Here is a 13,616-nt window from a genome sequence, read left to right as displayed (position 1 = left end):
TGATAGGAATAATACTGAAGACTTTGCAGGACAGCAGAGAGCCCAGCACGGAGTGTGGGCTACCCAAGATGGGGCAGAGGGAGAACATTACCCATAGCCTTAGCTCTCCCACTGAAAAGAGCTGGACTTAAAAGGGCTTCACTTCATCTGGATCACATTATCCACAGTGTTTCAGTTCAAAAAGTGAATCCCACCACCTCAGATTCATAGAGGCTGAAATAAGATGATTTTATCAGTATATAAAAGTCACTGGTCATTTCAGAATAACAGAATGGCGGCCGTTTTGACTGAACCAGAAAGAAGGGCTGGCAATCACTAACTAAGCTAGACGAGCATTTTATTTATTGAAAATAGTGGCACTCTCTCGTTTGGCATTGCTGTTATTAATGCAGCATTAATAAAATGTAATTTCACATGCAAAGGTAAAATTTAATAGGCACTTACAGTAAGGTATGTTATCTATAATTTATTAACTACTTTGGGGGGAAATTATATATGTGTGCAAATGGCCAAGGGGGTGTGCATGTGAGTGTTGCTTCTCAAATGCCCAGGGGATCTGTGAAAAACTTTCAATAGGAAAATGAATGTATTACACACTGTGCCTTGAGCCCCAGTGAGAAAGATGGACCACAAATAATGTAAATAATTTAAAAAATAAAATAAAATCAATTGCATTTCTTTGTGGGCAAAGGGCACTAGCCTGAAAGATCCAATGTTCAGAGTGCATTTCAGGCTTCTGAAATGGTCAGGGCCCCAGCACGACTCCATCCAAGAAACAGAGGCCGGGGGTTTCAGGGACCCCCAACCCAGGCTGCAAGCACACTGCCCGTGGTCTACAGACAGCATTTTTTTAAAAAAAATCAAATGGGCCTAGAGAGAAATGACAGTTGAGCCCTGGAAGTGGTCAGCAACTCTAATCTGCAAGTACTGTTTTCAAACCATTACAAAACAAATAATCTTTTTCCTTGTGTAACTGAAGCCAAGGGATTCGGACCCTGCCTGGGAAACTAGGGAGGTAAGAAAGTGTTAGCTTTCAGTTGCCAAGAAATTTTAAAAAATGACACGCTGCTGTCTACGGGATTATACACCCTTTTTACCCCTTGGCTGAGTTTTACAATGAAACGTTTGCTTTTCACAGCATAAAATTAAAAGGCATTTCATATTTGGCAGAGGCAGCCACCAGTGGCTGAGCCAGGTTCCTAGAGCAATTCCATTAAGTTGTGTCACTTTGCTGGCAGCAGGAGTCTCATATTCAATCCAACACCTTATTATTGTGGCAAAGTGGCTCACAGAATTAGGTGGCCAGTCAGACACCCAGAATCACTCAAGATTGTGTGGATAAACTACTGAGATATCTGGAGGGCAGGAAAAACGATCACAATGTATAGAAAGTATTAAGAGCACATTTTAAAATCCCGGTATGAGAGTGATCCTTTGTTGCCCAATTTGCAGGAGGAATGAATAGAAGTTATTGTAGAACAGTACAGTCCTCTCACACCACATTAGAAGGGTGACTGAATTCATTTTGTCCAGAAAAAGAAGGCAACCTGGCACGTTATCATAACATACAATTTGGAAGTGTTTCATCAAGTACCTAGTAAATGTGCTTGGAATCACCTTTGCAATCTATTCTAATATTCCTTCTTTTGGCTGAACATGTTCTTATTAAGCATCTTAATCAAAAGTCACCAGATATCCCATTACCTGAGATTATATAAAGGGTCTGCCTCGTACCAATGTAATCCTTGGAAAAATATATTCCAGAGTAATTTGAACTCCTGATTACCTGAAGGGTGTTTTTCAGACCACCTAAGTAGATGCTGTTGTTCAATGTTATATTTTTATTTCAACATTACATCTTTAAAAGCTCCAAATAAAAGGTGTGAAAATGTACCCAGCTTTAGTGGTCATGGAGTTTGCAGTATAAACATATGCCAATTCAATTCTCCTGTCTCCAGTGTAACTGCAGCACCGAAAGTTCCCTTACCAATGATACTTGTCTAAACACACAATAACAACCATTACTTACTGAATAAGCGCTGCTCTTTCGAAGTAGTGAATGGCTTTTTCACAAAATTGTGTGTCAATGTAATAGGCTCCAAGCCATTCAATGACCTCAATGTTTGAAGGGAAATACCGATACGACTGACAAAATAAAGAAGGTAGGCGAAAGAAATGCAACGTTAGTGATAAACAGCATCTTTATTTTGCTTCTGGAATATCTTACTCATTTACGTGTTTAATTCTCCAGATGCCAAAAATATTTAATACATGAATGAGAGCAGTGTGCTAATACACTCACTAATCCCTTCTGAGAACGTGGCAGGTTTTGCAATTAAAAGGAAACTTCTCAGAAGATTTAGCTGAGACGATAGCCATATTTTCCACATGTCCTATTTTCAAACATTTTAACACAGCAAAATGAAAATAATTCACTTTCCTTAGGTAATCAATGTGTTAAAATATGTTATAGTTCTCAAGCCTCTTGGTCTCAGGGCAACAATTTCCTGCTAGTTTATTGGCGGTGCAATACTGTATTAGGAAAAGGGAAGAATATATATTTTAATAATCATTCGGTTGTTTGGAATCTCTCTTTAAAGAGTATTTCTGAAAAGTTAAAATACCAAATCAAACTCATTCTGCTTATGTTGAAGATAAGAAAGCAAGGAGAGAATGAGAATGGAGACTGAAAGGGCTATTGTTCAACACACACACACGCACACCAGGGAAGTTGCTGGGACTGGGAATACTGCAAACAAAAGAAAGAAACATGGAAAGGAAAGTCATTTACTGGAGCATTTTATGACTTGGGAAAGTGTGGCCTTCTATGTATGTTTTAATGGAAGAGCACACAATCCCTGTAGAATGCACTGCAAGGCACTGAAGCAGTGGTAATTTATCATGAAATGGATGTGAAATAACCTTGGAATTTAAATATTTGCACAGATTTAGATCTGATTCATATGTGCAACCTGTCATGTAGGTGGTCAATGGATCATGATAAGAGCAATGAAGAGTGCCCAAGCCATGAGTAACTTCAACTGGGTGGCCACGTTAGTCTGCAGCAGCAGAATAAAATTTGAGTGCAGTAGCATCTTAAATATCAAAATTATTTTTTTTTCAGGATGTAAGCTTTTCTGAGTCAATTCTTATTTGTATCTGACAAAGTGAATTTCGCTTCACTAACGCTTATGCCCCAGAAAATTGTGTTGATCTTTAAGGTGCTACTGGACTCAAATTTTGTTCAAATTGCTAGGTGGAGCTCTGCTTATATGGTCCAATCTAACTAGACAAATAAACACACGAAGCTGCTTTATACTGAGTCAGACTATTGGTCTATCAAGGTCAGTACTGTCTACTCTGACAGGCAGAAACTCGGGCAGAGGTATTTCACATCACCTACTACCTTTAATTGGAGATACCAGGAACTGAACCTGTGACCTTCTGTACACAAAGCAGATGCTCTATCACTGAGCCATAGCCCCTTCCCCAATACAGTTCAATCCCTCTTCACTGTAAAGAACTTTAGGAAGATATGGATTGTGTGGACACAAGGTCCCCCCACTGTTCGCTGAATGTCATGCTATGATTACACAAAACACCCTGACTCAGGTTCCACTAAATATACTGTGCATTCATTGAATTTAATGTAGGCTACAGCTAACCAACTTATTCTGACAGTATGTGACTAAAGGATGGATATAGAATAAATAGGAATGGAGCCATAGTGTGAAGTAAAATCCTATAATCATGAGGGACTCGAGCATCTATCTCTGACCAATGCAAATCCCTTGTATTCAAAGCAAGGCCCAGAGAGGTAAGACTGGATTCAGATAAAAGAGGCATGCACAGAATTCTCCCACATCCCAACCATATGTCCATGTGCAAACACAGGTGGGAATGGGTAGGGTGAACAGCCATTACTGAACTCTTCTGGGGCCCTCTAAACACCGACACCTTGCACCTGCACTGTGTGGACAATGCCCTGTTTGTTGTTGTCATTTTTTAAAAGAGAGTTTGATTCTTAATTTCCTATCAAGATGGCTTTAACTCCTCAGTTCCTTGTAAAAATGTCCTCATATCCAATTTATTCACTTTTTCTCTAAAAGAGTGAACAATAAGTCAGATTTACCAAATGTTATTTAAGGACAGATGTTATAAAGTTGGCATTTGTAGTGCTGATTTAATCATGCTTCACTATATACAGTACACCTATCAGACAGCAGTGGAAAATGCATTTTTCACTGTAACTGAGTAAGCACGTCGTACCTCATAGTAGTATTGGAAAGCCTGAGACTTATCCCCTTCGCTATCATAGAGTTCTCCAAGTTTTGCTAATGCATGCGAATCAGTTGGAACAACACTAATGAGCTGCATAAGCCACTCGATGGCTTGATTAGGATCCTCCATTAGTTCATATCTGCGGTATCTTCAGTTAAGGGATTTCTCATCATGATTTTTTAAATATATTTTAGAAATTCAAACGCAAGCTTTACAGAGCATGTACCAGAGAGACATTCATAGCATTTAACTGGTTTGAATTTCTATTTGTCAAAAAGATACATATTTGCTATTTGGAAGAGAACTTGAGCACTATTGCGAAGGATGGCGTGAAGTTTCAGAAACGAATCCAATGCCTCATCTAACCTGTTCAGCTTCTTATACGTTAAGCCTAAAAACAGGAGGTCACAACATGTGGGAAGTCTCAGTATGTTTTCCAAGAAGCAGGAGTTTAAGACCATATTTGTGTTGCAAATCAGAAATAGGTTCTTCCCCCAAAATCAGAATGCATTTTTCTGACAGTTAATTTTCCATGTGTACTAAACACAATTAAACAATTGATTGGGAGTGAGCAGTTTATGTAACAGCTGTGCTAGTCTAACTGATAGGTATACTCCAAAACTCTAGTGGCCTCCATTCCACAGACAGGAAACATGACAAATACAGGAATGATCTATACACAGTTCCAGACAATGCACAATACAGCCCCACAAAACTGATGACAACACCAGAGCTGGCCACATGTTTCTTGAGGATGCCTTTCCATGTTTTGCTTTCCATTACAGAAAAGTTTTCTACAAGAATCATTATCAAGGTGCTGTTAGGACAGAAAATGTTAAGCCTAAAAACACACCTTGGAAAAGTAGATATGGATGGTGTTCTATTGCCTATTGCTGAAACTCTCTAACAATTACAAAATGAACTTGAGCCAACATGTCTGGTACAAGAATGAACTACTCTTTGCCTGTAAAAAGTTTTCACTTTTCAAGTTCATCAGATTGTTCCAATGCAGCAATCTGCCCTGGACACACGGGCCCCCACATTGTTGATTTAATTTACATGCAATATTTATATCCCATACTCTTATTAATATATTTCAGAGGCAGCTTACAACAATAATTAAAAGACTATTAATAAATGAGAAAAATACCAGCAGCATAAAATTGTCAACAGTAGCGATACAAACATGAGAAGCAGCAAAAAAAGCAAACAAACAGCAGAAACAAACACTACCATTTGCTCACATTATCACTTAACTACAATGCTCACATTATCATTTAACTACTACATTTAATAAAAGTATTTAATGAATTGTGAAAATTGTAAATCAATTCATATTTCTAAAGAAGGGCAAGTGCTATAACCAGAAGGCCACACACAAGCTTTAGCTTACATCATAACTTAAGTCTCTTTGACATACCAATATTATAAAGTGCCTCAGTGCATGAAGAATCATTTCGAAGAGCTTCCTTATAGAACTCTGCTGCCTTTTCATAATCTCCATTTGCAAAAATAGTGTTTCCTTTATTTGTAAGAGCAGATGGGTTGTATCTATCCACATTTACTGCTAAATCAGCATAGCTGTTTGCCTGTTTAAATTCATTTTCCTGGATAAATTTAGAACACAAATAGTGTTGGAAACACCATTGACAGCTAATTTTAAAAATACCACAGATTTATATGTTTGCAATACGCAATTTTTATTAGTATTCCGTACAACAGATCCAGGTCATTTGTCAGGATTGCAACCAAAGACATTTATCTAAGAAGATACCTTATTGGTATTTTTTGGGTATTTATTCAGCTGAATACAGAGATCTGTGTATTCAGCTACCGAAATAGCCTGCAGCTAGAAGGCCTGGCGTGATCTGGTCCATGGGGTCGCGAAGAGTCGGACTCGACTGTGTGACTGAACAACAACAGAAGGCATTTAAAGAGACCATGAACTCTTTAAATACCTTCTGACTTCACTTGCCGAGTCACACAACTCTGTGAGTGAGCTCAGGAAGCATTTAAAGTTAAAACCCTTCCCTTCTCCATTATACCCTATGGGGATGATCCCCATAGGGTATAATGGAGCCAAACAAATTCAGGTTTCTCAAATATTTACAGAAATCCCAATACAAAACTGATATTGGTATTCGGGAACACCAATATTTTTCGGGTCCAACAGACCTGAATCGGGGAACAAACAATTTTTTTGCATACTGCCACTGTCTACGCAGACTGCCAGCAGCTCTCCAGGGTCTTAGGTAGAGTCTTTCCCATCACCTACTACCTGATTCTTTTAAATGGAGATGCTGGGGAATGAACCTGGGACCTTTCTGAATGATAAGCAGATGTTTTACCACTGAACCATGGATCCTCCCCATCATCTACAACGATAAAGCACATATTCTGCCCTAAATCATTTGCTAACAGATCAGTACATTTATCAAACTCTTGGAAGAGGAAAGAATTGTCTTCTGAAATTACTTCTTAACCTAAGCTTGGTCGTTCTAGAGCCAAGCAAAAGGGTAGGGCTTTTATTTTTTTTAAATAATAAATTCACTGAATTCTATTTAAAAGACTCAGCCATTGAAAAAAGCTTAACAGTGATATCCCAAAATGTCCTCCTACTCTTGGGCTTCTCCATTAGATAATCTATAATAGGCAGGGTGTGTACCATATTTATTTATACCCTTCCTTTCTCACCAGTGAGTAACCAAAGTGGCTTCCATCATTTTCCTCTCCTGCATTTTATCTTCGCAACATATTAAATTTAAGATATAACATCTGGAGAGATCTAGAAGTGCTACACAGATTATTTTAAAATACTCTCTGTAAAACAGTTACTCACCAAGAAGTAAAGGAATGAAAGGTTCGTCGCGGCTGCGCTTTTAACTCTACTGTCTTTTTTTTCAAACATTTTCAAAGTCTCCACAGCCTAGAAGGAAGTAATGGTTACCTTGTATAACTATTCAAACTAACATATAGAGGCTGATGGACACCAAACAAAAGTATAGAATGGAGTGTGCTGACCCCTCTTAACAGTGCAACATCACAAATCATAACTTGCTAGATGTAGAATAAAAGTATGAAATATAATTTTTTTCTGTAATCCTGTCGTGCCCTGGTGGAGCCCCAGGCATTGGAGGTCTGCCATCCGTACTGGCAAAGGATTTAGGAGAGAAGCGAAGGTCTCAGAAATGGAATAGGCCCGGAGTTTCACCACTGCCAGAGCCTTCTTCCTCGGGTCAACAGCTCCTTTGCTCAATCTCTCTGGTCTCACACAGCCAGTTGTCACCAACATCTTCCCCGACCTTCCTCTGCTTCTCTCCTTTTATCCTTTCCTTCCTCCCTGTTATCCCTCCCCTTTCTCTTATTAGGAAGTCTATTGCACCCGTGTCCTGCCAATCACCTCGTCTGTTTTCCCCATTTACTCCACAGCTGTGCCCATGCCCGTCCCTCCCGGCAAACCAGGCCTGGCTCCTGTTCTATCTCTCCCCATTCCCTCTCTAGTCCTTGACTTCTGGGCGTCACTGTTCTCGGGTGAAGTGTAGTTGGCATCACGGCAGTTTCCAGGATCTCGCCTGTAGTTCCTATAGCTCCGAGGTGGTCCCGAGCTCCCGCTGTGCTGTGAGCCCGGCGCGGGGCACGCCAGTACCGCCGCAGCGAGACAAATCCTGTGAATATTTCTTTGGCAGCAGGTTCCACTGAAATCAGAATGTTTTTAGGGGAATATCTACACTACAGTCATTAAAAATCACTGGGCTGGAGGCAGAGAATGGGAAGCAGAATAGCTGCTAGGGATGTTCTGCAACTGCTTCTGTAAATGCAAGAATTCAAACACTGTGCAATTTGTAGGTGCTACAGCTGTTCTCCAGGAAGGAGGGCAGCGTGGTATAGCCCAAAGGCGATGGCAAGCCACTTCTGCTTCTCATTTGGCTTGAAAGCTCCTAGCTGGGGTCAACATACGTTGGCTGCAACTTGATGGCACATAGATACATAGAGGTGTTCTCATGCCTCCACCAGTGCCTGGGATTGCACAAACACACAAGCTGCTGTATGCGCAGAAGAACATTTCAGAACTTTCAATTTTTCTCCTGCAAAGCTCTAGTAGATGGTATGTAACAGCCTTGCCATGAAAGGAAGGTACCTCCCAAAGAAAGAACAGCACCCTTTAGATTTAATTAATTATGTTTCTGAAGGGAACATGGAGATCACTGACGGTGAAACAACTCTGCCCTTCATGCCCACACCATTTTATTGCTGATAAGCTTTTTGAATCATTCTACTTTCCCTTCTTTAGATGCCAACCACACTTCCTCAACCTTTTATACAGCCTGCTTGATTTAATGTTTTTTAAAAGGTGGTACACTTGCTTTCATGCACTACAGAGTGCGTGTCTCTTCTGAAAAGATGGCCTACGGTCTTCTTTCATTCCCCCCCCCTTTTGCAGTTTACCAAGATTACTCTGAACTTCTCTGTGGGAAAAGAATGAAGTACTATTAGCACAAGCCTCTTATATAAAGTAATGCTGTGTTAACATCTGGAAAGGTCTTACAAGCCTCTTATATAAAGTAATGCTGTGTTAAGAAACATCTGGAAAGGTCTTACGCGACTGCTGGTGTATGAAGAGAAATTAAAGGAATACAATCAATTATTCTGTAAAACCTGCAATGTTTCTCTTATGCTGTGAAAAAACACTCATCATATTTTAAGATGCTATTACATTTTACCTATTTGCAAGTTATACCTTGCCCTTGAATTTTTTTTTACAATTTCAATTTGACCTGCTTTTTCTAGAGCACAAAAATCTTTGTTACGACTCACCAAGCTCTATTTTCTCCTTCACAGAAGGTATGAAGTCACAAAACTTCAGTTATTTATTATAAAGCGAACGCACCTTAAAAGTAGTAAAGCCAAGAATTCTGAAGTACGTTTTAGTTTTACAGTTTCCAGCACAAAGTGCATTACTGTCTTAATTTATGAGGTGCAAGAGAAGGCATATGCAAAACACATGGAGCTAGCATGTGTTTATTGCTCCACAGCAACCTGCTTAGGAAGCACCACACCAGTACTACAACGTAACATTTTTCTAATTATATAGCATTATCCACACAAAAATTCAGAGGCATGAAAAAAAACAATTTCAGAAACGTACAAAAAGTATTTAGGGTTTATGGACTTAGAAGTTCAAGGCTACAGATTTTTTGGTTTATCACAAGGAATTTATGGTTGCAAGTTCTAAGCACACTTACATCACAGTCCTAAGCAGAGTTATCCATTTCTAAGCCCTTTGAATAGACTTAAGTACTTAGGAACACACCATTACTTCAGATAAGTTCTGTTCAAATCATGACACTTACTTTTTTAGGCGGGAAAAATGGCTGCTCTAGGTGCTAATCTTTTTTGGCTGCAACGCAGGATAAAACAAAATAAACAAATAAGGGAAGAGGAAGAAGAGGAGAAGGATTTATATCCCGCTCTTCACTTGGGAGTCTCAGAGTGGCTTATAGTCCCCTTCCCTTCCTCTCCCCACAACAGACACCCTGTGAGGTAGGTGGGGCTGAGAGAGCTCTGAGAGAATTGCTCTGAGAGAACTGTGACTGACCCAAGGTCACCCAGCTGGCTTCATGTGGAGGAGTGGGGAATCAAATCCAGTTCTCCAGATTAGAGTCCATCACTCCTAACCACTACACCAGACTTCTTACAGAACATTTTAAAATCATCGTATCAAGTTACTGGACTGGGTTGTATGCCAACAGGCAAAGCTGGGGGTTCTAATTCCAGTTCAACCATAGCTGTCACTATCTCAAGCAACGAAGTATAATAGTGAACTTTCTCATAAGATATTCTCTAATGGAATAAGAATCATCACAAAAATGCTATCTAAATGATGAATAAAAGCATTTGTTTCAGGGCAGGCTTGTCCCTGAGCAGTAACAGTCTTTCTCTTTCCCACCATGTATTCCTTTGGAGGGCCACCTCTGAGGTAAATTAATCTGCACTTCAATAGCATAGGATCATCAATGATCGATACAGAATTTACTTTGAAAAAATGCTTCTTCACATAAGATTATTTTCCTACAGAGAAATCTTTCATGTTGCGAAAAACTTTGTGCATAAATGGCAAATAAAAAACGTGTGTGGGTATTACTGCACGTTGCTATGTTCTTCTAGCTGTCCTGTACTGAAGTGATGTCTATATATATTCTAAAAAATCTTGTGAAAAGCTGCCCTAAAACTGAGTGGCAGATATTGTTCAGGAATAATTCACACTGGCTTTTTTGAACACACATTTCTTGATGAAAATTAATATCCATGTGAGGAAAAAAGGTGTGTGAGAGAGACAATCCATCATGGTAAGCCACAAGAATGAATAAACCCATTGGAAAGTCAAAGGGCTGTTCTATCTCTGGTAGTCATGAGGCTGCCTTATGTCTTCCACAAGCACAGTGGTTCTCAATCTTCCTAACGCCATGACCCTTTAATACGACCCTCATGTTGTGGTGACCCCCAACCATAAAATTATTTTCGTTGCTACTTCATACCTGTAATTTTGCTACTGTTATGAATCGTAATGTAAATATCTGATATGCAGGATGTATTTTCATTGTTACAAATTTTCCAATGGTCTTAGCCGACCCCTGTGAAAGGGTCGTTCGATCCCCAAAGGGGTCGTGACCCACAGGTTGAGAACCACTGCACAAGCACAACCTGTCTCAGAATCAACATAAAGGCTGCACATACCTAGGTGCTAATGATTTATAAAAATAACACAATGTCACTAAAATTGTGGCGATGCACATAGGCCCTAAGTGTATTTTATATAATCAAGGGCCTTTTTATTTAGTAGGACTACTTAGTGGAATACGCAGACATAAATTGATCAGCGAGCCCATCACTGAAGCACATTTATTCCGTTTTCTTTAGACAATTGTCTCTCCTGGATTGAGCTCAAGAGAAAAGGCAGATTTTCACATTTTAAAGGTGGTTCTACTTTCAAAAAATAAAATAAAGTGGGAAGGAGCCATTAAAAAATAACAAGTACAACCAGGCAAAAACAGTTTGCCTGAAGGATGGGGGGAAAGGCAACACAGTACATGATTACTTCTTCAGCAAATTTACAGTGCAATCCTAAAAAGACTACTGCCCTTGTAAGGCCATCGCAGTCAACATGCGTAGGCTGCAGCAATTCTGCACAGGAGTACACTGCAAAACTGACCAATGTGTCCATCAGACAGAAAAAGCTGGATTTAAATGCAGAAAATCTTAATTTTCGTGCACATTTGTATGCACCATAACATTAAGTACTGCTTTTTTTAAAGGCTAGCACCCTGCAGCTGCACAATGAAATAAATGTTGCCACTTGTACCTACCTCTTCATACTTACAGCATCAAACAAAATGGGAATGACAGTATGAAAGAAGCAATAATAAAAGGAAAGGAAAAGGAACATTTTAAAACACACAGCTAAACCAATCAGGACAGCAAGAAAGCAAATGTATGAATGGAAGAGACACATTTAGGACAGACAAATTACATAAATCAACACTATTAACCGTCATTTTCCAGAATAAAAACAATAGAAGAAGTTTTAATGTTATGCTCATTTGCTTGCACTGTATGTATTTTATATTAACACAAAGGGCTTTCTAGATGATCACTTTATTGCATGAGAAAGGAACAACTTGCTGAAGGGGCCCCCAGCAAGTGCAACTGTTGGAGAGACATTTTTGCTATTGGGAGAATGCAGTCCTTCCACCAGATAACATGCACCATAGCTTGGAATGCGAGATGGAACACTGGCATGTGTGATGCTAAACTGGCTAATGCTCATAATGGCACAACTGAGAAGCAACACCTTCCCAAACCTGGGCCATAGAGGGTTCTTCTGCATAGGCTGAATGCTCCTTGGGGTATCCCTTCAGAATGGGAGGGCTCGTGCTCCCGAGGAAAGCAAGTCTACCCAAAGCCCAACATTTTCTCTCCTCTTTCCATTAGTAAAGTGTGAGTTACACCCTTCGAAATCCACTGAAGTCAGCAGACTTAGTGGTATAGTCCCAGTCACGTGTAGGTAACATCCAGTGCCCTCCTGAGCAGCCAGTGAACTCAGAAGGCTGTAACTCTGCTTATGATGGCCCTGGGTGTTACCTACACTAGAGCAGGACCAGGACTATGCAGGTAACTCTCCACTCAGGCCGTTAGTGTTTTGTCATCTGGATAAAACTGTATCAATCAATGTCACCCTATCCCAGAAAGAAACACCCTAAAGCTTCAGTCCTTTTGGTAATGCCATGAAAAGTAGAAATAACTTGTTCTTATCTCTCTTTTTCAAAATACAGTCTCAAGTATGATCCTCCTTTATCTTTGTCTATCTATCTCCTGAGATGTCAGCAGAATTTGTTATTTCTTATTGTAAGCACAGAGAATCTGCGCTGTTGCAGAGCAACAAATACAAAATAACAATATATATGGATGGATGGATGGATGGATGGAGGAGGTTTGTGCTTGAGATCGTATTTTGAACACAATTCCGTGTGTAACTCTACTAATACGATTTTTTAAAAAGCATCATACCTGATTGAAGTCCTTTTGCCTCAGATATGTAATTGCCTTATTTATTTCCAGATCATTAGCTAATTCCACATACTGCGAAGCTTTTACTACTTCTACACACCTACAAAGGAATCAGAAAAAGAAACTGAAATTCTCTGTTTCAGCGATCCCTTCCATGTCAAGACACCAACCGTTTACTTCCATCCAAGCACTAGTGACAGTTAAATACTACAGAATGGCTTTCCGGTCTACAGCATATTTTCTATGTATGTCCTTAGACAAACATAAGAACGTAAGAAGAGCCTGCTGGATCAGACCAGTGGTCCATCCGGTCCAGCATCCCATCTCTCAGCAGCCAACGAGTACCTCTGGAGATCCAACAACAGGACACAGAGGCCGAGGTCTTTCCCAGAGTTGCTTCCTCTGAAACTGATATTCAAAGGTTTACCGCCTCAGAGGTTTACTTGGACGTTCCCTCTTAACAGGACACAGAGGCCGAGGCCTTTCCCAGTGTTGCCTCCTGACACTGATAGTCAAAGGTTTACCCCCTCAGAGGTTTACTTGGACGTTCCCTCTAGTCACCATGGCCAGTTTGGTGTAGTGGTTAAGTGCACAGACTCTAATCTGGGAGAACCGGGTTTGATTTCCTGCTCCTCCACTTGCACCTGCTGGATGACCTTGGGCAAGCCATAGTTCTGATAAGAGCTGTTCTTGAAGAAATAGCAGTTTCTGTCAAGAGCTCTCTCAGCCTCACCTACCTCACAGGGTGTCTGTTGTGGGGAGGGGTAGGG

The 13,616-nt window shown here is 40.1% G+C and overlaps 1 protein-coding gene across 2 annotated transcripts in view; it reads right to left on the bottom strand.

Moving 5' to 3' along the window:
• The window catches only part of IFT88 (intraflagellar transport 88), a 45,117-nt gene that overhangs the window by 17,240 nt on the left and 14,261 nt on the right, over positions 1-13,616 (bottom strand). For both annotated transcript variants that reach the window (XM_015429486.1, XM_015429487.1), the window contains exons 15-20: positions 12,847-12,946; positions 7,121-7,207; positions 5,702-5,888; positions 4,564-4,672; positions 4,270-4,420; positions 2,030-2,145 (exon numbers count right to left, since the gene is read on the bottom strand). In XM_015429486.1, coding sequence (XP_015284972.1) covers positions 2,030-2,145; positions 4,270-4,420; positions 4,564-4,672; positions 5,702-5,888; positions 7,121-7,207; positions 12,847-12,946 — 750 coding nt within the window. The remainder of the gene's footprint in view (positions 1-2,029; positions 2,146-4,269; positions 4,421-4,563; positions 4,673-5,701; positions 5,889-7,120; positions 7,208-12,846; positions 12,947-13,616) is intronic.

The sequence above is a fragment of the Gekko japonicus genome, unplaced genomic scaffold, assembly GCF_001447785.1.
Source record: "Gekko japonicus isolate JY-2015 unplaced genomic scaffold, Gekko_japonicus_V1.1 scaffold237, whole genome shotgun sequence".
Taxonomy (NCBI): domain Eukaryota; kingdom Metazoa; phylum Chordata; class Lepidosauria; order Squamata; family Gekkonidae; genus Gekko; species Gekko japonicus.
The sequence above is the reverse complement of the archived record's forward strand: the minus strand, read 5'-3'. Positions and strand labels throughout refer to the sequence as shown.